The 24963-nt window shown below is 39.0% G+C and overlaps 2 protein-coding genes across 2 annotated transcripts in view; one reads left to right on the forward strand and one right to left on the reverse strand.

Annotated features, from left to right (window-relative positions):
* CDC20B (cell division cycle 20B) overlaps positions 1–12918 on the forward strand; it is a 31985-nt gene extending 19067 nt beyond the window's left edge. Inside the window, exons 6-12 of the mRNA XM_065663873.1 lie at positions 2264–2374; positions 4007–4203; positions 5087–5181; positions 8620–8848; positions 9897–10022; positions 10752–10881; positions 12764–12918. Coding sequence (XP_065519945.1) covers positions 2264–2374; positions 4007–4203; positions 5087–5181; positions 8620–8848; positions 9897–10022; positions 10752–10881; positions 12764–12918 — 1043 coding nt within the window. The remainder of the gene's footprint in view (positions 1–2263; positions 2375–4006; positions 4204–5086; positions 5182–8619; positions 8849–9896; positions 10023–10751; positions 10882–12763) is intronic.
* Positions 12919–15225: 2307 nt separating this feature from the next.
* On the reverse strand, positions 15226–17268 carry GZMA (granzyme A). Its single transcript, XM_065663874.1, is given in 7 exon segments — positions 15226–15273; positions 15275–15383; positions 15459–15643; positions 15645–15705; positions 15707–15768; positions 16459–16591; positions 17183–17268. Coding segments are annotated over 7 exon segments (684 nt in total).
* Between the last annotated feature and the right edge of the window lie 7695 nt (positions 17269–24963).

Below are 24963 nucleotides of genomic sequence, written 5' to 3' on the forward strand. Positions count from 1 at the left end.
GCACAGGGTATGTATTTCATGGACTGTTGAGTACATGAAAGTGCAAGACATGCAGAGATGGTGGGGTCTTGTTTCTCCTACCAGTAAGGAAAGTTAGGTAGAGTAAACTGCACTGCCTGTGCTTTAATGTGTTGGGGAGTTGGATAATTTGATCCAAAAGATTTCTCAGGAATGAGTGAGCATAAGAGAGTGTGAATGATCAGGTGATGGAAAATAAGGTGGGGTGTGAGGAGCTAATCTGTGAAATAATATGGATATTCCCAGAGGTATTTGAATGTGAGGCAGTTCATTAAATATCAAACCAATATTTTGTTGTGTTCTGTCTTGGACATAAGATCTGATTTGGTAATCTGGCTATTTCTGTGTATGATGGGTTCTTAGCAGTCAGGGCCTGATTCATGCTCAAGTGGAAACAGTAAAACCAGCTTCTTTATTAATCTGTAGTTCAGCTCTTGTAGAAGAAGTTGGGGGCTACATGATAGATTTATATATTCTGTTGTTGTTCTTCATGCAAATGATTTCAGAGCAGTCAATAGCAACAGTATAGGGATTAGTCACAGTGGTTTGTTTTTGTTTTGTTTTGTTTGATGGCAAATGTATACAGGTATCAGGAATACTGGGTTTTATCCCACCAACCAACCTACTTGTCGATCAGGTGGTCTGGTGTGACAGTACTGACTACTTACCATTTCCCAGGTCTCATTTTGAGAAGTGATAGAAGAACATGAAAGCCAAAATCCTATCAGAAGTCAGCGATATCTGCTAGTGCCCAGGCAAAGTAACACAAAATGGTGTAATGAAACTCAATTTACACTAATTAAAAAGCCTGTTATGCACATTCATGTGTCTGAAGTAGTGAATGAGCTGAAAGAATAATCAGTATGAATTTGGGTAGATGAATTACTCATCAGAGAAGAGTAACTTGAAATGAGTAACAGGGGTAATTTCATCCTTTACATCTCACTTCTCAATAACAACTACCAGTGTTAAAGAAGAAACAGATTTGCAGAGTATTTCAGAAGTGCTGCTATTGAAGCTGTTACAATTAAGTGCTTTAATTTTCCTGAATTATCTTACATGACTGGGTTCAGAAAGTTTTGGTACAGTTTTCAAAAAATAACCAAAAATCTAGCTATTAGAAATACAGTTTTTTCTGTACAGAGAATTCTGTACAGAATTCCTTAGACCTTTTTATAGTTAGAATGCAGTGTGACATGTCCCACTGGATGTTGTTCCTGCAAATCTGCTTGATTGTTTCACTGCACAAAATTTTAGATACAGAAGAAAACCACTGTGGCCTGCTTCTTGCTCATTTTCAGTCTTTATTTGTTATTTGGAGAGAAAGGGGGTACCACAGCTGTGAAGGGAAACATTTGTTGTCTGGCAGAAATGAATTTTGGATTAGGGGGGAAGACTCATAACAGAGTAGGGAAGAACTGTGTGAAATAAGCTCTCCACAATTTATCACTGGATTTCCATATAGGATGTTTATGTGTGTGTTTAAGTTATGTTTACAGTGAGGGATTTTTTTGAACAGAGATTAGTTGTAAAGATAAATAATGTCCTCTGACTGTGTAACTTTTGATACTAAATATTCCTCTCTGGAGAGTAATTCAAAAAGGAAGTCAAAACACAGAGAAAAGAGCAGAAATGTGAATCTCCAGCTTTCTGCTCTGCACATTACTAAAAGGTAATTTCTTACACATAAAAATCTGGCATTAGATGATTCATAGTACTAATGATCTGTCTTTTTTTAGTGTGATGTTTAGGAGTCCCTGCAGCATAATGTAGCTGAAAACTATAGAGGGTGACTCTTCTGCTTGCTTATACTTGTATTTGCTTTTGTTTCTCGCATATGTGTTGTCGCAAGCTTTGTGTGCTGTGATCAACGTTGTGTGCTTTAATAACCTTTTCCTTTGGTTATGTGTTGATGAGGGAGACCTTTTGGTGAGAAATTAACACCAGAAAGCAAAAAAGCTAATTGCTGTATGAGGGCGTTTTAAAGTGGGAGAGCACATATAAAACATTCTGCTGCTAACAACTTTGACAGAAAACTAAGGCAAAAAAGATAAAACCCCTCACATTCTGTATGGAGCTGTGGTAGAATTTAAGCAAAATATAATGGACCCTATTATCTGTTCTAGCTGACAAAATCCATGAAGTATTGAAAGAGGTTGTAAAAGTAAAATGAAAGGCTTAGGCCTGAGAAAAACTGGCGGTGTTTTGCATTACTGATCTGTGAGTGATGAATCTTCAAATACAGGGTGCCGAGAGGTGAACCAAAATGAGTTTAAAGCTGTTACCAAGATCAAGCTTTCTGTACCAATGGAGCTAGAAGTGAGGCTTCATATTACTGGCTTGCGCAATGATTACTGTAAGTTAATTTCTTCTTTCTGGTGTTTTTTGCAGACATTGGGAATTCTTATGTGTGTTTCTAGAAAGATGGCAAAAGTGTGTCCCCTTCACGTAAAATGGAAGCTGAGGGACATATGCATGGTGTCATTTATTTTACAAGGATGTATCTTTGAAAACTGCTTGTCCCAGGATGTAGACTTACTGATCAAACTGTAGAATGAGTACTGCCTCTCATGCAGTTTCCTTTGGTTGTTGATCTCAATGCAACTTACAGGTCAACCCAGTATACTTACTTCTGGTTAATTAAGTTAAACATCTCAGTTATCAGGTTTGGATGTCTAGCAGCCTGCCAACACAGCAACAGCTTTATTGACCAGACTTTGAAATTTCTTCTTCTGGGAGGCATCAGTGACATTGTAGTTTGGATGATAGATACCTTCTGAACTAAATTTTCACTTATGTCTTTGGTGGTGCACAAGCAAAACATTATACATACTCAAGTTACACTTGAACACAAATGGATCTCCAGTCTAGAGCAGCAAATACATGTTTTAACATTTAACAACATCTAATGAGCAGCTCTGTGAAAGTGTTCTAATTGTCTCTTTGAGGATTTTTTCAACATATCTTTGCAAATGTTCATGTATGTCTATGGACAGGACAAAGGTTTATTTGTATGATTTACACTGGTTGTGCACAAAGTATGCTCCAAGGCTAATTGCAGTAACAGAAACCTTTGGAAGTGATTTTTGGCTGCAACAGCCAGGACTGCAACTAACAGCTGACTGATACAGTCAACTGGTCTTCAAAGTGATTTTAGTTTCCAATATATGATGTCAGATCTTGGCCTGTGGTAAAAGTCTTCTGTGCTTCAGGTGTCATGCAAGATACATTTTCAACTGCTTTGAGTGCACAGCTGAGGATTTCCCTTGCTATATATGAATGTACTGGATTCATATTAAATGTTCTATACCAACTTCTGTCCTACGTGCCATAGCAGGATGTTGTAAGACTAATCACCAATGACTAATGACTTGCTTTGCCAGGATCTGCAAGTGCAGTGTACTTAGCCTCAGGCAGTGGAAACAGTATTTCTATTAAACACTTGCTGAGCAAGCTCTGAAGGTGAGGAGCAGAATTTGTCTAATTCCTTTCCACATTTTTTCTTTCCTGTTGTGTGCAGGGTAAATGTTATTAACCTCAGGATATAGGACAGACTGTAGCATATAGACTTTATCCTGTGTCTTTCTCAATAACAAGAATTACTTTGGAACGAGGGTGTTTTGGAAACTCTAGCTGTTGGTGGAGGACCCTCATTTCTGGTAGCAGAAATTTGAGTGAATGATGTGGTGATCCAGAACACAGGATGAGAGGTTAAAAAATTATATTGGGAAAGCTGTAAGTCATATCCTGCTATACAAAAGTATGAGTTGTTGAGATTAGACTTACGAAGACCTTGACTTGTTAGAGAGACTCTCCTTCATGTAGGAGGAATACTTGTAAGTAGTGTTTTCATAGAAACATTCTCTTGCTATTTTTCCGTAGCTAATTAAAAAGAAAAAATAGGCTTCTCTTCCCCAAACCATACTCCCTCTGTCTCCATCCTATTACCTACAACTTTTGACAGTAATTCTTAGTAGCTTTCTTCTAGATCTAAACATACTGGACTGGAGCCTTGAAAATCTCATTGCTATTGCTGTAGGACCTGCTGCTCACATCTGGAATGGAGGAACTCTTCAAGCCATTGGAAGCATTGATTTGAATTCCAGTTCCAAATACATTTCCTCTCTAGCTTGGATAACAGAAGGAACTTGCCTTGCGATTGGCACCAGTGATGGAGAAGTGCAAGTACTAGATACTTTACTTTTTTAGTCTTTTTCCATTTTTAGCCAAAGTGGTCACAAGACAATTTGATAATGTGGTGTTTTGGGCTTTTTTAAGTGGAAACAAATAAAAAAGATAGGCTAAACTATAGAAGAACTCTGCGGGAGACAATATATAGCACTCCCTGTGCAATATATAGCACTTTACTGAAGGGCTTAGTGACGTCCGGCATTATATATACATAAGGGGAGCTTCTGAAGCCACTAAATTGCTGATGACCAAATTAATGATTCAGTTGCCCAGAGACAGTCAGATTTTATTTTATTTTTTGCCACCAGTAAGAGGAACTCTTATTAAACTATTTTACTCAGCACAGCCTATTTTTTCTTGGGTCTCTCTTGCCAAGTTCACTGGAGTGATCGATGCCTTGAGATCTCAATCCAAAACTTTCCTTACAGATTCATGTATGAGAATTTGCCTTTAATCTGATTATACACGTATGTCTCAGCCTGCTGTTATAGGACAGTCCTATTGTTAAAAGATTTTTGGGGTCCTTTGGCTGAGATGCTAGATGATATGAGGACCTACCTGCTGCAGTCCTGAGTCAGCAATCTGAAAGTAATGAAGGCCGGTGCTTTCAAGTATGTTTCAAGTTTCCAGATACTGATAAGTTAATAAACAGCTTTGAACTCAGAGGCATGTATTCCCTTCAATCCTGTCTGACTTCAGCATCACTGATATAGGTGCTAAAATTTGAAAATACTCCTGACTTGTGAAATGAATGAGCTTGAGATTGTCCATATTCTGAATCAGAACTCGGCAGTGGCTTACGTGCAAAAAAATTAACAGAACAAAATAATTTTTTCTTTTTGTTGCTATATTTGAATTTCTTGTTTTGGATTGACAGCTGTGGGACATTGAAACCAAAAAGAGGTTGAGAAATATGTTTGGTCACCTGTCTGTGGTTGGAGCTCTGAGCTGGAATCATTATATTCTGAGCAGGTGAGTGGTATAGTATATTCACAGAAACAGCACTGCTGCTTTAACTTACACAAGTGTCCTATTCATTTTGGCTGTTTTCCTTGGCTTTGCTCAAAAGTGTTTTATTCTGTCTCTCTACTTATCAGCCATCTCAGAAATCATATGTAGATTTATTGTATGTAGGAAGGCAGCCAAAGGGGATTTAGCCTGCCTCTTTAGTCTCTGTTTCTTACTTTCCTTCCAGAAAACTGTCACCACTTGCAGAATATTGCTAGGCTTTGCGTTTGTGTAAAGCCTTAGATTGAGATGGTGTCTCCATTTGGTCTGGACTCCCAGAATTATAGCCTGCCCAGTGCTGGGCAGGGGGCATGTAGTTTAGACTGCCCCTCCGCTGATACCAAGACTGCATCTGTCTTTTGAGATGCCCACTGAAACACAGCTGCTGAGAGTTTCACACCTCTTTAGCTGTGTAACTGCAAGGGAAGGCCATCTCACTGCTATCCAGGAGGTTTGAAGTGCTTGACTTTTGCTTTGCCAAAGGTGAATTTTATACTAGCTAGTATGTATTTAGGGATCATTTCAATAAGGGGACTCTGATGAGAAAGATCAAGTGTGCCTCTTTTGTGTTTTTTTTGCTTCCACTTTCAGACCTTTGACTCGAAGGAGCTGAGGCAAGACTTGTCTATGTGGGATGCCTCTACGATTTTAAAATCACAGAATAGTCTTCTGTTTTACATAGATGAATAATAGCAAGGGTGGACTGACTTTGTTAAACTCAGAGTGAAACTAATATCTCTGGGTATGAACACTAGTGGTAGTTTTGTTTTGGTTTTACAATGCTCTGGTTTTAATTGTATTAGGTCTGCTAGGTGGAGTGAGGTACAAGGTTACCAGCTGAACACCAGCTCATAAAATGCTGTTGCTGGAGCAGGTATGCTGGGTGGGTTAAGTTACAAGGATGCAGCTATAACATCCTGACGGAGCCAACTGAGGTAACCTTGTTACAGAAAGCATTAGTTTCAGTTTGCATTTCAGCCTGGCCAAAGAAGTGAAAACAACACAAACTTAAATTGCAGATCCCCCTGAGTAGGAACCTAGTAATAAAAGTCGGCATGAACCTGTGAATTTGATAGATTAGGTTGAGATAATGTTTATTTCTTTTGCTAGGTTTGAAGCTAACCAGTTAATTCTAACATTAGAGCAGAGTAAAAATATCTGTCTAAGTAGAAAAAAAAGAGGTATGGCTAATATTCATTGCTAATAAAATAAGAGCAGCACTGTTACAGTAAATGTCACTGTGGACAATTGGTAATTTGGGATTACATACTAATTCCTGTGGTTAAAATAGTCCAACAACACATCATCATGAACTGTAGATAAATTTCAGTACCATAAATGAACTCACCACACTATTTTGTTGTCTTCTCTTTGCCTTTAGCAATGCAGATGCCATCTTCTGTATTAAAAGCAAGTAATTCTGATTTCTTTTTATGCTGAGTGGAAAAATGTCCTTTCAGCCAGGATTCTCAGGAGCCCCGTTCCTTTCCACTTAACACTACTAGAATTACTGAAAACCTTCATATGGCCAACACAGGCAATTCAGTTTTCTTTCTTTTGGTGTGGTGGGTTGAGCACAACTGGGTACCAAATGCCCACCAAGATGTCTATCAATCTCCTCCTCAGCTGGATGGGGGAGGGGAGAAAATAAATTTGTGGGTCAAGATAAAGACAGTTTAATAAATAGCAAAGGTTGTGCATAGAAACAAAGGAAAACATAAGATTTATTCTCTACTTCCCATCAGCAGGCGATGTCCAACCACTTATTGGGAAGTAGGGCTTCGGTACCATAAAGAATGTTCCAGAAGATAAATATCATAATAACAAATGCTCCCAAATCCTCCTCCTTACTCTTATCTTTTATTGCTGAGCAGATTTCATATGGTTTGGAATATCCCTTTGGTCAGTTTGGGTCAGCTGTTCTGGCTGTGTCTCCAACCAAGGTCTTGTACAGCCCTGGTCTTGGTGATGGGGGGAATGTTGGAGAGATAGCCTTGGTGCTGAGTGAGCACTGCTCAGTAGGAGCCCAAACACTGTGCATTACCAACAACTTTCTGGCTACCAGTATGGAGCACAGCACTACTGAGGGCTGCTATGGCAAAGCTAGCTTCATCTCAGCCAGGCACAAGGCACTGGGTTAGATTTTCTCCTTATTATTTAGTAGAAAAAATCTATATAACTCTTTGGAAGACAAATGGTGACACCTTTGCATATAATGCATGTATTCACATGTATTTTCATAGGTATATTCCATGAAGATGTGCCTAATACTCACTTGAGCACTGCTTGGTTGCAATCTTTCATGTTTTTTTGAACTTCTAGAGAGTTGGAAAGTCCATAACACAAGCACAACAGAGTGGTAATTTTTGCAGTCAGTCAGTTTTGTGTGTGCATTTTTAGAGCTTCCAAATCACTCAACTGCATCTGAAAAATTTTTAAGACCCAGTACAGGATAGTCATCAGTCATTATTGCCTTAAATTAGTTTACTGTAATAGTCAGGTACCTATTTCTTAGGTACCCAGAAAGATGGTACTGAACTTGCTGATGTTTTCAGTGTCGTCATGACAGCTGGAAATATGAATTTCCAGCAGGAATCTGTTCTATTTTGTCATGTTTAATGTAGGTAATATCCTTAAAAAAGCAGGAAAAGATAATGTACTGTAATTGCAATTTTGCAATACTGCAAATTTTCAATATTTTCAGTTCAAATCTGCTGTTGATATAATGTCACATCTGGAAGCTAAGCTGTAATAGTAGCTGTGCTTCCAGGCAGGGTATTTCCTCCTTCATTTGGTAAACTGGTGGCACTGGCTGTAGAACCATGCATTCACTTCCTAACAGGCAGTTAGTGCAACAGTGTCAAGCTGTACAGATTTTCTTTAAGCCTTGAAGTAGGAGGGAGAAAGAAGTAAAGGGAAGGGACAGAACCAAGGAACACACAGTTAGTTGCTAGTAAGCCCTTTCCCAGGGCAGTGCAGTTTTACACTGCCTCTGTTGGGTGTGGAGGCATATCCGGCCTTGGCAAAAATCAGCTTGTGAAATGATTTTTCGTGAAGAACAGGAAATAGTTTACATTAAATGTCTTGACAGCTGAACAGAGTGCAGATTAGTGGCATACAACGCGATGTATCTTCAGGAAAATGAAAACCACAAGAGCCAACAAGTATTCTGCCTGGCTTGAACTGAGCAGTTCTTTGGCTCTTTTCTGTTGTCAGTCACCTCTGCAGGCAGGGTGTGCTTTTGATAGTTGATTTGTGTTTCCTTTTACTGAATTATTGTTGTTCTGCAGACACATTTCATTCTGATGCGGTTTGCTTCTGAAACCATTGAAGAAACATCAGTGTGATGATGTAGCTTGTCTTCTTTAACATTAAACCCATGCTGTCTTTTCTCATCTACAGTGGTTCACGACTAGGATCTATTCACCACCATGATGTTCGGGTTGCTCAGCACCATGTTGGGACTCTTTGCCAAAATAAACAAAGCATTTGCAGCTTGAAATGGTCACTAACCAACCAGTTGCTGGCAAGTGGGTCTAGTGATGGTGTATTGAATATCTGGCCTAGTGACCCTGGTGTGAAATTGCAGTCACAGCCACTGAAAACCATACCACATTCCTCAGCAGTTAAGGTATATGGAGAAGGAATGTCTGTTTTTCTATATTTGCTCTTGTGAAATCACATTGTTGATGTGGATGGTTAGGTAATTTTTGAAATTATTTCACTGATATTTGTTAGTGTCTTCTCCCTGTCTGTAATGCAGTTAATTCCAGTTCTCCTCATTCCAAGTAACAAATAAGTTTGCTAGGGCTTTGATTAGGAAATGTTACTGGATTACTAGGCCTTTGCAAATATAATGCCAAACAGAAGTAAAGTTTACATCCTTCTCTATCTCTCTGCCTTGCACAAAGAAATCTTGAGACACAAAAGTTAATAAACAAGATATTCCAATTTTTTGATTTTTGGAAAATTCTCTCTGCTGCAATTAATTTAAATATGAAGTTTGTTTTGTGTCCTGCCCATATTTTCATGTCACTGTTGCTAGGAAACAATCTGAAGTAGTAAACTGGATATGAGACAATTAAAGATTCACCATCTTTATGAAGTCCCAGTCTGTGTGGGAGAGAAGACAGGTATTAGCAATAAGAAGCAGAGGAGTCCAGCATTTATAAACTATTTTCCGTCCTGAAAGAGTCTGATGCTGGCCTGAAGTGCTGGGGTTAAAGAGTCAGAGGATTTTATTGAAACAGGTGGAAGTGAGTTCTTAGTTTTCTGTGGTTGAGTCTGAGCCTTAAGGCATATCCTGAAAATATCTCAGAAGAAACCAGGTCTCTTTTAAGCCCTGTAAATTGTGGTGCTTAGGCTTCTACAATGGTTTAGGCAGTAAGACTATCCTGCTGGGTTCTTCCAGTTTTGAGGTGTGAGTCTGTGGCCTGTGAACTTAAGCAGAGGAGATGGATTTTTATGAGTGTGTGTGCGACAGTGTAGACTACTGTGAAACAATGGTAAGGGAAGCAGTATTTTGAGTTTTGGGATCCTACATTGCTGTGTGTGTACATTCTGGGTGCTTGTTGCAGTTAATTTTTCCAAATAGGCTTTTAAGCAAAAACTACTGTTTTTCCAGCTAACCTCCTAGTCTAGTCTGTTCTGGTATCTTTTCTTGTCTTTTTTTTTTTTAGGCTATGAACTGGTGTCCTTGGCAGTCTAAAGTCCTTGCTACGGGAGGTGGAATGAAAGATGGGATTTTGCGTGTCTGGGACATTAATTGTGAGAAAATAATCCAAAGTGCAGCTACAGATTCTCAGGTGAAATGATGGAATGTCTACACAGTTAGGTTATGCTCTTCTTGTATAGCTGTGCTCTTCTGGCAAACTCCCACTGCCTTTGAGGGTGGTTCTGTGGTCAGAGGAACAGCAGGATTTTCTCTGGACGTGCAATTGTGCTACGTTCAGCACAGCCAGTGTGTGATTAAACTTAGAAGCAGTTTGTTGTTTCTTATTCACCACTTCTGTCTCCACATAGAAGTGACTGAAGAGGAGGTGGTCTTGCAGCCAGACACTTCTCATAAGGTTTTCCTTGTTGGAAGTAATAGTTTTGGCCAAAATTCTTGATGTGGAGAGAATGTTGAGGAAGAGGGAAAGTTCCCAGAATGCTGGGGTGAGAAGAGGTATAAGAGTCAGAGGGCAAACATCTGTCTTTGGAGTCTGAATATTAGGAGACAGAGGAACAGATTTTCATCTGGCGTAAAGGAGCATAACTGTTGGTTTTCCTGGAGCTATTACAGCTTAGCTGAGGATGTGTTGGAAGTGCTTTAATATTATACTGATAGACTATTGTCACATTTAGATAGGACAATAAGGCAACTTTACTTCCAAGTGTTGTAAGGAATTAAATGATCCTTCTAAATAAGTAAATATTTTGCTGTGACTATTTCACAGTAGCTTGTTTAAACATTGTAGATAACATTTCAGATCCACTGAATAGTGTATGTTGATACTTTCTGAAAATTAAAGCAGATTTTTAAATTGCAATAGATTTGTTCCTTGGTCTGGTTACCCAAAACCAGCGAACTGATGACTGGACATGGCCTTCCTGGACATCAGATGAAAATATGGAAGTATCCCATACTTATCAATTCATCAGAACTCTACGGCAAGTATTTCAGTTAGTAGTTGTAATTACTTCAGTTAAATGTCTGTCTAACCAGGGTGTTTTTGCAACTGAAAACCTCATGTGTTTCTGTGAAAAAAGAGTTAAAAGAGCAGTCACCTGCACATCCTTCCTCTGCCTACACAGTGCATTCATGTGCACAGTCCTGATTCATGGGATTGTAAAGGTTGACTTATTAGAGCAGTAGCCTAAGCTGCTTCTGTAAAACTTTTTTATTTCAGTTATGGTATTATCTCCTGTTATTTCTAAGGCTATCCCGGGTGAAAGATGTGGATTTCCACTTCTTCCTAAGGCTTACTAGGCCTGGATTGAGTGTGGCGATGTCAAATTGCTTCCAATATATTCTAGGCTGATGGCCTTCTATGTAATATGAACTAGATTTGGCTCTTTGAATTTGCAGCTCATCATGCAAGAATACTTAACCAGCTTCCAAATGATATTTAAAATAAATCACTGTGTGTTATTTATTGCTATCTGGGTTTTAATGAATGAGTGACTGTGAAACAATGTGGTGCAGCATGTTTCCCTTGTTCCATGTTGACAGCCAGAGGAAGGTGGAGTTTCCTTGCATCATTGTGTAGGGATACATTACACATAAAAGTTGTTCCTTGCTATTAGACCTTCTTGTTTCTGGTGCTTGCTGTCACTCCTATCCATTAAGTTTTACTTGTTTCAGTGTTAACTGAAGTGATCCAATAGAAGTGTCTGAAGTTAAAGAAAAAAAAGCAAATCTCTTTTGCACTGGCTGTATTTACTTATATATGGTTGGTTTTTCATACTCACTGATAAAATGCAGTCAAAGAAGCCTTGGAATTTCAACCAGGGACTTGGGTGGAACCAGGGACTTGTCTTTAGTAGTAGCCTGTAAGAGGAAGGCACAGAAAGGTCAAAGCAAAGATGGATGGAAGAGAGAGGGCAGCAGAGACAAATGTGGATCTGGTTAAACAGTATCCTTGTGTAATGCTGCTTGTCTGTGTTGCTTTTCCTTCCTTCTCCCTCCTCATTTATGTACATCTTTTAAGGCAGTGTCCTGTGTTGCTATGAGAAATTATCTGGAAGCTTGAGGTTTCACAAATCTTTGTAAGTCTTCAGTATATTACATGAAATGAAAATTAGATTTAATCTTACCTTTGAGAATAGTGTATGGAGTAAAACCTTTACCATACAAGTCAAATAAAAGTAAATTAATGAAGCTGGAGTGTTACACATCATCCTGTTTCCTATTCAGTTTACTAATCTGCAAAAGAAACTAATTTTCCTGAACAAAAGTCCAGATAATTGTTACACAGATGTTCCTGCTTATGAAAGCTCTCAATACCTTTCTTTAAGCAATTGAATGTTGGAAGAAATTGTGAATGTATCAAAAGACATTCAGAAAAAATACTGTGATGGATAATTGTGAAGTGGTTCTAAATCAGCCTCAAACACCCTTAACCATATGAGTTTTACACCCAAAGAAATGAATAGATAAATTGTAACTAAATGCCATTGTTAAATCTTCCTGCAAAATGTTGACGATTTCAGCTAACAATGACGAACTATCAGCAACTGTTGGGTACTTTAGTAACTGAGGTTGCCTATTACTGAGCAGAGCAGAATAACAACGGAAAGACAGTAACATTTTTATAGCATTGATTCCTGTTTTCCTATTCAGTTTACTTATTGCCTTCAGGTCATTCTTAATGTGAACATATTCTATAGATAATATTAGATATTATTAGATAATAGAGCTTCCAACATCCTATGCAGCGTGTTTTGCTGCTGCAAGTAAAACTGGAACAAACCCTAGTGTGGTTGCTGATGGTGAAAATGACTGGCATAATCAGTACAGAATTGTGATGTATCTTTTGTTTTTTGTATATATTTCATTTTACAGTTCACAAAGGGAGAGTCCTCCACACAGCTCTGAGCCCAGATCAGAGCAGGCTTTTTTCTGTTGCAGCTGATGGGACGTCTTGTCTGTGGAAATACCATGAGCCTGGGGAGAGCAAGCACAGCAGGAAGGCTTTTTCTGAGGGTTATTTGAGCTAATTTTTGTGACTTCTTTTCCTTGAAAGCAAATGATTTAAATGTTTTTAGCCCATTCAAGAATTCAAAATATGTGTGTTTCTTCCAATGGAATCATGGCAAAAGATAGTACAATTTTTTTCAAGAGAAAGAAAAGATAGTACGATTTTTTTCAAGAGAAAGCAATTTTCCTCATCAGTCCCTAGTGTGAAATATTAGTAGCTTGTCTTACTTACCCTAGAGGAAAAATATTGTAACCGTAAAGAATAGCAGCATATTTATTTTCATTAAACTTGCAAGTTTAATGAAATCTACCCTGTGTCAAGTTCCAGCATAAAGTCGTAGGTCCTGCTTTTAGCTATGATGCTTGTAAGTAATTTTATATCATCTTAGCATCTCCATTGGAAATCACATGCAAATGTGTATAAATTGCCTTGAATCATTCAAAGGCTAAGATCAGCAGAGACCATTTCAGGGGTCTGTATTGTTTTATATATCACATAGGTCAGGTACAGAATCTATTTAGATATTTGTAGAGGTCTGGGTTAAACATGTAACTGTAAATAGATATAAACGATTTCTTGGGAATTCTTTATTGTTTTCACAGTGGTAATAATAAGTAGCTTAATTAGCAAACTGTCTCTATTGGATTTTAATTTGTTTAATTTCCTTAAATCTACCTACTATGTTTGACAATGAAAATATAAGTAATTGCTTCATAATTCTATTATTATGCATAATTATGTGATCAACTAGTTAATAAGCTGGGTGGACATAGTCAAGCAGCACACTGTTTTGATCAAACACAACAGTTCATTCATTCCTCAAGGGTACCAGTTTAATTCTGTGTGACAGCAAACCTGGTAGCTGTTGCCTTCTTATGAGCTGTATTTAGTGCTCACAAGAGCCAAGCATCTTGGACTTTAGCAGACATTTGCCTGTGTAAGACTTCTGCAGTGTCAACAGCTAAGGAAGGATGTCAGGATTGGTCTTCAGATGCTATTCAGATGCAACTTAGTAGTGTTATTCAAGACATGTTCTATCCACAGATACCTTTGGAGCTTTGCTTTTATTAGGAGTGATGAGAGGCAAGTGGTAAGGATTGACTCTTGCACCTGTATATTAGAAGCCCTGTGAGCTCAGAAACTCTTATTGTTTTGATTTTTTTTTTTCTGGAAATGTATTTAGACTGTTTCCTGTAGGTGGGAAGAATGGGAGATCAAGGGAGTAATGCAGTGTCAGCCCATGGAAAATTACACTGTAATCAAATGCATGAGAAGAGATAGGATATGTTAGCAGGGATGCAAGTATCTCTGGAAATGAATGTGAAGCTATCATGACTTTAGTTCTCACCATTTTTAAAACCTCATCTTCTGCTGTTCGTAAATCACATGGTTGCTGACTTCACTTCTGGAAGGCTGAGACCATTTTTTACCTAGTAATTAAATCTGCTACTAACCTACTGGTTTCTGTGGTCATCTGTGTGATCTTCAAAACAGGGTAGGAAATGGGGACGTTGAATATCATTTGAGAAATGACTACCAAGAAGCTAATGTCTAAGAATGGGAAATAACTTGCACTGTGCCTGTCTTCTAATATGAGTGTATTGGTTGCAGTAAATTTTATTAAATTTTTAGAATCTGACTTAAAATATTCAATCTGATTTAAATATTCAAATTGGTATTTTAATAAATTTTTAAGATGTTAAAAACATTTTTTTCTCTCTTAAATGAGAATAAAGGACTGAAATTAGTCTCTTTACTATTTTTTTTTTTTTTTAATTTCCCCAGAAATTCTTTTTTTCATTTAACAGTACGTTAATGGTGCTAGTTTGCCGAATATATGAAAAGGTGCGTAACACAGGCTGGGTGACTCTGGTAGGGAAGGAGCTAATCAATACTGAAGCCATGCAGTGTATTTGCAGCAGACAGAAGAGTGCTGTATAGCATGTAGTAGCTATGTATAGCAGCATGTAGTGTGGGCACAGGCAGCTGGATTAGATTCTTGGTTGGAAATACTTACCCATGTAGAGCCCAGTCCGAATATGCAACACAAAAATGCTGGAAACTTGAGCCACAAATACTGGTTAAATGATTCCATGGCTGACAGTATGAACTACAAGTCCTGTTGTAGCAGGCACTGTGTTCTGGCCCTGCTAAGATCTCATCTGTCCCGAAAACAGACATACATATTTTTATCTGTAAGGACATAAAGCTGCTAAAATTCACCATGGGAATACCTCTTTTACCAGTATAATGAAGTTATTTTTGAAAGCCTATTTCAAAACTAGATACTGTTACACAAGTACAAACTTGGTCAAAACCTCATCTATTATTCTCCCCCTATGGTTTTCTTTATTCACTGAAAGTATTACTTTGTTGAGTCAAATGTAGGCACCAGGGTCATCAACACTATCACACTTGTTTGCATCCCTGAAAGAAGTGATGCCTCTCATCACATTATTGCATCTTAAGGGTCCTCCAGAATCCCTGTGGAAAAGAGAAGAAATACATAATTCGAATTTACAAGGACAGAAAAATGCTTCTTTTAAATAAAATTTGCACCAGTTGTCTGTAGAAATAAAATGTATTGTGGATTTCTTCTTTTTTCCTCCTTTGAAGTTAAGATTTTCATTAGCTCCTGTGCAAATCATGTTATCTAGTATAATAGGGTTGTTTTTATAATGATTTTTGTTGCAGATTTGCCTGCTGATGATGGTGATATTGACCTCCTTCATGGTATCAGAAAGCCTTTCTCAGACAATTGTGTTTTCCCCATCCTGCTACTGTGCAAGTTGTTCCTGGTTTGGGGGTCATCTGAGGTAGGCAGTGGAATGAGTTGCAAAGCTTTATCAAGTTTTGCTCTTTTCTGGAGCTGTAGATGATATACAAAATAGTTATTATGGGGCAGAGTCTAATAGAGGCCCCAGCATGTTAACCATTGGATCATTTTTGTTATGGTAATAGGGGGTTACTGCAACCCCTTTTTGAGATTCCTCAGTTCTTTGTGACAGGATTTACATAATCAATGTAAGAATGAGGAAAATGAGTATTCTTTGTCTCATGAAAGCCCATTTAGCTTCGCTGAAATACAAGCTCTGAAAAATACCCTATTTTACTTCACTGGCTCTCAGATCATTGGGAAGACAAAATCACAAATTTACTGACACTGGCAAAATTAAAAATCACACAAGTAGGACATTTTTAATTAGAACTGTTTTCCAGGCAAAACACTAGGGGTTTTAACCAAATTATTTCTATGTATGAAATATACTTCTTTCTGTGGATAGTCTTCATTCTTTCATTGAAAAGCCAGAGACTGAACTATCTTGGTCAAGCTCCAGAATTTTTCTACTTCTAGCATTGGCATGCAGCACAGAACTTGTTGATTGCCTTAGTTCCCAGTGCATCTGCAATTCACCAGTTTGCTGATTTAAAAGGCTGGACTATATCACCCCCCCCAAAAAGTCACCAGAAACTCCTGTGGCTCACTTCCATCATAAGAAGGAAGAAAACGACACATCATAGGAGGTACATATTCCATAAATGATGTGTAAGTCTATACCTTCAGCAGCATAACATCATTTTCCATACAATTAGAAAGGTAGCATGGGTAGTGAATGTGTTTTTGAATCTGAAAAACCTGTCTTCCTCTTGCTGTCTGTGAATGAGGTCCAAGAATAACTTTGGCTCCTTCCCTTCAAAGAGTGACAACATAGTTAGCGGAGTTTGCCGCTGTAACTCCGTAATTCCTTGTTGTTAAAGTTGGTGCCACAATGTCCAGCTGCTACAGAATCTCTTTTCTTATGCTGAAAAGCAACAGTGATTAGAAAAATATAAAGATTTTACAAGTAAAAAATTGACTTGGTGAATCAAAATTCTTGTTATCTTATTTTCAGCTTCCCAAGAGCACAGACAGGGTTTAGCTACTTAGCTCTGAAGCTACCCCTATTGTTTCCCTTTGGGAGCTGAATGAAGGGTAGATGCATGAGCTTTGCTGTTGGTAGTGGTCTCACCAGCTGTGCCCTCTGTAAAGTGCTGAAAATTTAGGAGAACAGCTCACAGCACTGTGAGTTCAGAGATCATCATGACTGGACTGGATTGTACCATTGCTTTGTCCTAACATAATTTCAACGCTATTTTCTGAGTCCACATAGCTCATTCCCTTTCTCTAATTTCTTCTGCAACTTCATATAATTACTAAATACTGAAGTGGTGAACAGAGTTGTGCCTGCTGGGGCTCTCTGGTTTAGAAAACTGGAATCTAGCACTCCTTGATCAAGCAGTACTTTGTGGACGATGGGTACACCTGTCTGTGGAAGAACAATATATTGTACATCTGAATAGGAGAATATTCGTTCAGCAGATGTGTCATTGGCCCTCAATTGCATCTTACTGTGGCAAACACAACCCTGAGGAAGAGGTTCCTTTCCTTCAACTATTAAGGGCTGTCTGACTGTTACATGAGCATCGTGAGGTTAATTATTTACTGTATTTCCTCTTCAATGTGACATCATTTAGAAACACTCTTTATGTTATGTTAATATAACAGCTTTTGGGCAAAATGCTGCCTTTGTAGTAGGTCCCATATATCTCACTATTGGATGGGTATGGGAAAAATGGATAAATTTCTGTGATGTCTGCAGAGTCCAGTGATTCACTGGTCCCGGACAGACTGTTGACAATTCCTGTGTGAGGTCTGGCTCAGCAGCAGCTTTGGTCCTGCCCACAATGGCAAGGGTTGGGACATGTCACGTAAACCTCATGTCTTGCCTTGTTGAGGCACTCTGTGAGGCCAAATAGCCGTCTGCATTTTGAGTCAGACAGGAAGAAGAAAGGTTAGCTGACAAGCCAACATATCCAGTAGAGCAGAGATCTCTCATCATCTGTCTGGGGATATTTTCTTCTGTGTAACCGCATGCTGTCTCTTTCTGTGGTGGGCTGCATATCTTTTGCAAAATAAAATGACAAGAATTTATTTCTGTTTTCTAAGCAGCTGTTTAGACTGGCCAGTCCTCTGGTTGAATGAAAGCTAAATAAATCTTATTAGAGCCTTGTAAAGGCACAGTTTCTCACTTCCAAATATATACCCAAACAATAGAAACAACTTCCATTGATATTAAGTAATTTGGAATATCAAATATTCTATAAACTGACTGGCTACATTCAGTGAAGTGTCACTACCACACAGCCCCAAAGGTTTCTTGAAGACTTGAGCCCCACTATGTGCAGCCTGCACCTGATCTAAGTACTTGTCATTCTGTTTTAAGTTGATTTGTAAACTGCTGATCCTGCTGCATTGCATACAGTTGCCTTCATTAGTCAGATCCTGCCAATGCTATAGACTGTGCATTATTAATGACCCAATCATTATTTATGCATCTGAAACAGCAGTGTCCTAGCGCAGAACATTCCTATGTGCTTTAAACAAATCTTACCTGTGTTCCTTGGACTCAGCCTCAAAACACTCTGAGAGATGAATTAGATGCGAGCATTATTCCTCCCATACTATTCCTCCCATTTTACTGACCTGGGCTCACAAAACCTGAATGTCAGTCATGAGTATGACAAGGAGCCTGACAAGTCAAATGTGAGCACAAGCACCCCTTTCCCAGGTGGGATAGCCCAAGGCTGGCACAGCTGTTGAACACCTGGCTCAGGGTAAGGACGACATCTGCTGTTCATGTTAGAAATTAAAATGCCACGTGTTTGCAAAAATGTTCTCTAAATTGTATTTTAGTTTTCCATTTTTTTTTATCCCCCCGTATTTTGGGTAACTAAAAGCAAACCAATTAGAATAAACCCGTGGAAACCCGACCTCCCCACACACTGTGTGGGCAGCTGAGCCACCCTTCTTCCATCAGTTAGTCTGAAACAGAGGACGCAGCATCTTCTTTCTAAGTGAATTTGACTTTCACTCTTCTTCAGCTAAATCAGATTTGGTTGCATTTTTTGAAAGGGTAGAAACATTTCCACCTAGCATGTGCTTGTTTTGGACATTTACAAAACAAAAGCCAAACCTTCCTCTTTGGAATTACAAGATTTTTCTTTTTCTGGGAGCTGGGGTCTCTCTTCAGTTAGTGGGTCAAAGATCTGTAGTCAGTTATGGTTATAAGATATCAGATTTGGGAGCTATTCAGTGAAAAGGTTGTCTCTGGTCCCGTGAAGAGTGTGCTCTGCCTACTGGTTTCTTTCTCTAACAAGTGCATCCTTTTTGGCTGACTTTAAGTCTTAGTCACTGGGGCAGACTCAAGCAACATCTGGTCTGTTCTCCTTCTCCTGAGCTATATGATGATGCCCATGTAAAACCTACCCACTCCTATGCTATGTGTAGACTATTTTTAGCAAGTGCTAATGAATATTATGTAATAATCACTTCTGGAATAGTTTTTGTCTTAGGCAAAATTGCAGGAATCCATCAACATGAATTTCTGTGTGGCCTTCAAACAACCTGCAGAGACCAGAGGTGGCAGTGGGTACTTTTTGGTTCCTCGCCTCCTTCCCCAAGCTTTGCTGTGTACACAGTGACTGATTGTCTGGGCTTTCTGCAAGTCTAGCAGTTGCACCTGTGTTTGGGGATGATACCTGGAAGAGTCCCAGGGATGGAGTTTTGTGAGTCTTACATCATTCTCACTGTGTAAGCATGCTTATTAGATAAAAAGATACGTTTTTAAGATCCAGCACTGCCTTTGTAGCTGTTTTCACAAGGAACATTAAAATACAAATAAATTATTTGTATCTTTCAACGAGACATGCAGCTGGAATAAGGAACATAATTTTTTGGTTTTTTTTTTTTTTTTTATTGATAAAGTCTTTGTTCTGGCTTGACTAAGTTGTCCTGTGTGTAGAGATGTTGTGTCCTAAAGATGAAGCACAGGAAACTAGCTGTATGTCTTCTGGCAGTGTAATCTTACTGGGCTGCATTAAGTTTAGCAGGGTAAAATGAAGAAAGACAAACCCTAATAAATACATTTCTGATGATACTCAGAGAGCTTGGGGGGGAGGGAAATTTATTAGTTGCCTAACTCATACTATTTATTAGCAGGAACTGGACATATAACTCTTTGGGTTTTGGCAGTCTCCCATTTTAATATTCACTATAAGGGTGTCTTGAGTTGGGCAACATCCGTTCTTCTTCCTTAATGGGCTGAATCCTGTATTTAATGAAGGACAAAATCCTTACTAATATTGAAGATGTCCACTTTCACAGACCTCTTACCTGTATGCATAATGTTTAGAAAGAGTATTGAGTATCGATGTTGGTTCTGACATCCCACTGATGTCAGGAAAACAACATATATGCTATAGGTCAGGCATGTATTAGTCCTTCGCAGAATTAGGCTGTAAATTCCAAGTAGACAGTTAAAAGATTAATGAAAGGCATCAGTATCAGCAGTCCTTTTGCTAGGGACTCTCTTTAAAAAGCCATTTTTCATGCAATTAATTCCAAAATCTGGAAATGCCTGAAGCTGTAAAACCATTATTTCACCAACTAGATTAATGGTAAAGAAATGTTAGTTTGTACAGGAAAATACAAGCTCATGTCAAAACATCGGAATGAACAGTATTCTTCCCTGTGTTTTATCATGTTGTCGTAAAACAAAATTGAGTGTTATGTTACTTGTCTTTTGATTATCTTGAGAGATGTTGTTCAGTTCCAGTAGTGACCTTCTCTCCCTGTACTTTCTTTAAATTGCAGATAAAACATATCAGAAGTTAGAGTTGTTCTTGGAGCCCATCAGGCATCCATGGCTGAAAAAGAACAGCAGGTATTTAAGGTTATGGAGTGCTTTCCTAATTCTCAGTTTGGCAGCTCTTCCAAGGAAAATGATACAATGCTCCTCAAGGTATTGTGCTAATTACTGTTGTATTATTATAAAAGGAATTTTGCTGATGATAATTTTTGGCTATTCTTTGATATCGAAGAGTACGTTGTTTAGATAGTTTAACAGTATCACAGAACACCCTGCTTTTGGTTGTACTAATCTAGATTAGATTAGAGGATCACTGGGACTGTGAGCAGGGATGATATTTCAAGCCCATTCCGTGCTCTAAAACTCTCTTTAACCCACTCGCTGCAAACTCATTAATTCATCCCTCCAAAACCCCGAAACACATTCTTCAGTAATTTTTCAAAGGCAGTGCTGAAGTGATGCAATGGAGTCTGAGTCCCACTTGTATCCCAAAGGGATATCTTGTGCTGGAGTAAGCAAAAATGGGGATGAATCGTACTGTTTGTTATTTGGGGTAACCACATAAAGTGAAAGTATGGATAATACAGGACAAAACTAAATTCACCTTTAGGAGCACAGTGTGGTTACATAGTGAAGAAGGCTTAGGACACTGCAGAATGAAGCATGGAAATATGTCCTCATCAACGTCATCATCCTTCATGCCAAAGTGGGGTTTGGCTGTAAGAATTTCCTGCATACCAGTCCTGTTCAACCTGGCTTATGCCTCATATGTCCCTGTACTGAGAATTCCATTAATCCAGCACTGAGATTGACATGGAGACACCCACGGGTGTTTTGAATAGGGAGAAGGCAGCGTCTATGTGGGAAGCCTACAGGTAGTCAAATGGGTCTGGAGCTCTGCCTTCCTGCAGAAGAAGTTTCAGTGCTGATCCAAACTCCCTGAGAAAGATAAGACTTGTGTATCATCTTGCCTTTACCTTTAAAAATATCATGACTTTGTACAATGCCTAAGAAATCTTGGATGGATCTTTATCCAGGCTATGCTCAGGATTAATCTGTCAGATAAAGGCCTTCAAAACACACAGTTTGGATCATTTAAGTCCTTTTGCATCTCCCAGAGAAAAACTTTGCAGTCTGAAGAGTTCTCATTTTCCCCAGTTATGTTGCTGCTGTCATGTCTAATTGGTTATGGCTTTTGTTTTAATCTTTGTTATTGGGTACATTGCACCATGCTTTCAGACTTTTCTGTGTGCCAGTCAAGCACAGAATGATTTCAACACAGGAGTTCAGTGGCAAGTTCTGTTCTTGAATAGGACATTGGCACAATAGCCTAACTCCTGTGCAGGTTTTTAATTCCTGCTTAATCAATCGGAAGTTGGACTTGAACTGCTGTCACAGGGAAGGAATTTCTATACAGACATCAGGAAAATTATTCTGGATTTGCGAAGGGGCAATTAAGCTCAGGGTCAGTTCCTAGATATTGAAAATTTATTTACAGTGTAAGTATTGGTAAAATTAGACTAAATACCAGTTGAAATGAGACTGTACTTTCCTCCCTTTCTTCATGAGAAAACATTTTTTTCCTTCTTTTTTTCAGCTGAATGGTATTGCAAAGCTGAGTGAATACACACAACTTTTGCCTTTGCCTAACGCTGGTGAAGATACCGAACCTGGCACAATATGTATTCCAGGCTGGGAATCACATCTTAAGGAAAACCATCCAAATATCTTCAGAAAGCAACTCTTAAAATTGTTGCTGTGAAAAAGAAGTGTTAAAACATTAAGCAGTTTAGGTCAATGTACTCAGCCAGATCAAGAGTGTGGGAATTTGAGTCTGGGATTATCTCAGTTAACTTCAGATGGATTTCTTAGCTAGTGTGGTCTCCTTAGGCACCACCTGTATTTACTGGAGAAAAAGAACTTTCAGGGTCTGAGTCATCAGATCCTTTCCAGATATCAACATCTGAATAGTACAATATTAACTGTACACTCAAAAGTGCTGTTTTTGATGTCTTTGTGCCAAGTCCAGAAGGACAATTGCTAAAGAAGTGAGAATCAATTTATACAAACAATAAAAAAACCCCTTTTGAAATAGATTTATGATAGCACTGTGCTGGTCTACAGCATTCACATTGAATGCTCCATAAGGCTTGAAAATCAGCCTCTCCTTATACCTCACACAACTCCCATGAAGTGATGTAAGTCAACTGATCCATTTCATAGGTTGGAACAGATTAGAAGCAACATTTCCAAACTTGCTTATGCACTGCAGGTAGCACTGCATGCTCCTCTGGAGAACAAGGAACACGCATGGGTAGTTACTTCTACTGTGTGTTCCAGGGAGATTCAGGTGGGTTTTTAATCTGTGCTGGTCGATGCAGTGGGATTATTTCTTCTGGTAAAGGGTATGGAAGAAGAGACATTCCTGGAGTTTATATGTGAATGACTGAAAAATATATTGACTGTCTGAAAAAAATAATTTCCCTTTACAAAGATCCATGAGACAGACAAGGCAGTTTTAGTAAATACTGTGCTGTGCATTAGATCTAGATGCTGCTGCTTTAGTGTGCCACCATTAAAAAGTACCTCCCAGCTTTACGGCTTTACAAATACCGTCTCAGCTTTAAGAGAACAGTTCAAAATACTCCTCTTTGTACAGATAACATGTTTACTCATCTTTAGTAGGAAACTGCCTCTTAGATAACACAGTCTTTATTGGACTTCACCCTACTTCTTTGTGTGATGGCTAAGTACTGCTCACCTTGTTTGTTGTGCCTGGGACGAGGCATTATTTCTGAATATGTACTTACAGAAAATTAAGTTTCAGACTGATAGTGAATGAGATGTCTGCTGTTCTAGCAAAGAATAGAACAAAAGCTTTAAATGTTCAAACATTTTGCTGGGATGTTATTCGTGATGTTATACGTCAATTATCCATCACAAATTTAATTTTCAAAGAGTTGAAATATTAAACAGTTAAATATTTTCTATTAATTTTCCATTATGAGAGGGAGAAAATAATATATCTCTTTTTTTCCCCTAGATTATTTTCCTTTTTTTTTTTTTGAGATCAAATAACAGAATAATTTCTTTTTGCAGCTTAGTTAATGATCTCATCCTTTCAGTAAATGGTCTGCTGAAAGAAGGATGAATACTGATTGTAATGGGTCTAATTATGCGACTTCTGCAATACAGTTCCAATCTAAAATCTTTCAAAAAACCAGGAATTTTGCCGTGGATTTCAACAGATGTCTAGTAACAGAAGGACCTGCTGTGTTTCTGAAGTGTGTGGTTTCCCAGGAACTAGGAAAAGCTGGGGGAAAAAAGGGAAGTGATACAGAAGTGGAAAGACTAATATACTGCTGTTGTCTTTTTCAGCTGGGGTTTCAGAGGGTGTTGCAAACACAAGTTAGTCCCTTTTACCATTGTAAGGTAAATATCAGCAAGGCTGGCTATCCCTCACATCTCACAGGAGATTTTTTGCACCTTGTAGCCCAGTAAGAATTATTTGGTGTTTAGCCTCTCAAAGACAAAGGTTTTGCCTGCTTGGTTCATGTAGTAGTGGCTGTATTTCAGTCACTGATGGAAAATAATGAGTGACAAGAGTCTGGAAACCACAACCCGGCAGGTCAGTTCTAGTTGAGATGTCGGGCTTTGTGCGTGTGATCTACTGTAATGACTTTACTTCATTTACAGCACCTTTTTCTTTCTTTCATGGTGATGCAGGGGGTGGAAGGTCATTTCTGCTGGGCCCCCAAGGGCACCACCAGGCCTGGCTGTCCCTGCCCAGCCCTACCCACTAGCCCATGGACCAGGACCCATGTCAGCTCCAGGGCCACCAGCCCCTGCCCCAGCAGTGCTACAGTATAGCCAGTCTTCATCTCCCCTCAGCCATTCTCTGCCCTGCCATGTGCCCTGCTGAGCCCTTGTCCCAGCCTAGCCTTGGCCTGCCCCACAGAGGTGCAGGAGCAGGGAGCTGAGCAGTAATCTTGACTCTGCGCACCCAGAGGTGAGTGTACACTCAGGTGAGGGGCAGACTGGGCAGGAGTTTTGCAGGGGTCTGGTTTGCAGAGCTGGGCTGTTTCTCACAACTGAGCTGAAAACAGGAAAGCCACAGACAGTAGCTCCAGGTATGTTACAATTTTACAGTAACAGACACCCACAAACTCCCACGAAGTAAAGCTAGAAGCCCATTCTTACTAGACTGAGAGATGAGCATGTGCAACAGCTTGTGGTGGAGTTTACTATATATTCCAGTTGTTTCCAGCACAGCATTTCAATTCCATTTTCCTTCAGCAAGAGAAATCTAGTCTTGTCTCTCTTAACCTGTCACTCCACTAACCTCCAGGTCTGTGTGAGGTGTCCCCTTGCACATT

Source organism: Lathamus discolor, chromosome Z, assembly GCF_037157495.1.
Source record: "Lathamus discolor isolate bLatDis1 chromosome Z, bLatDis1.hap1, whole genome shotgun sequence".
NCBI lineage: Eukaryota > Metazoa > Chordata > Aves > Psittaciformes > Psittacidae > Lathamus > Lathamus discolor.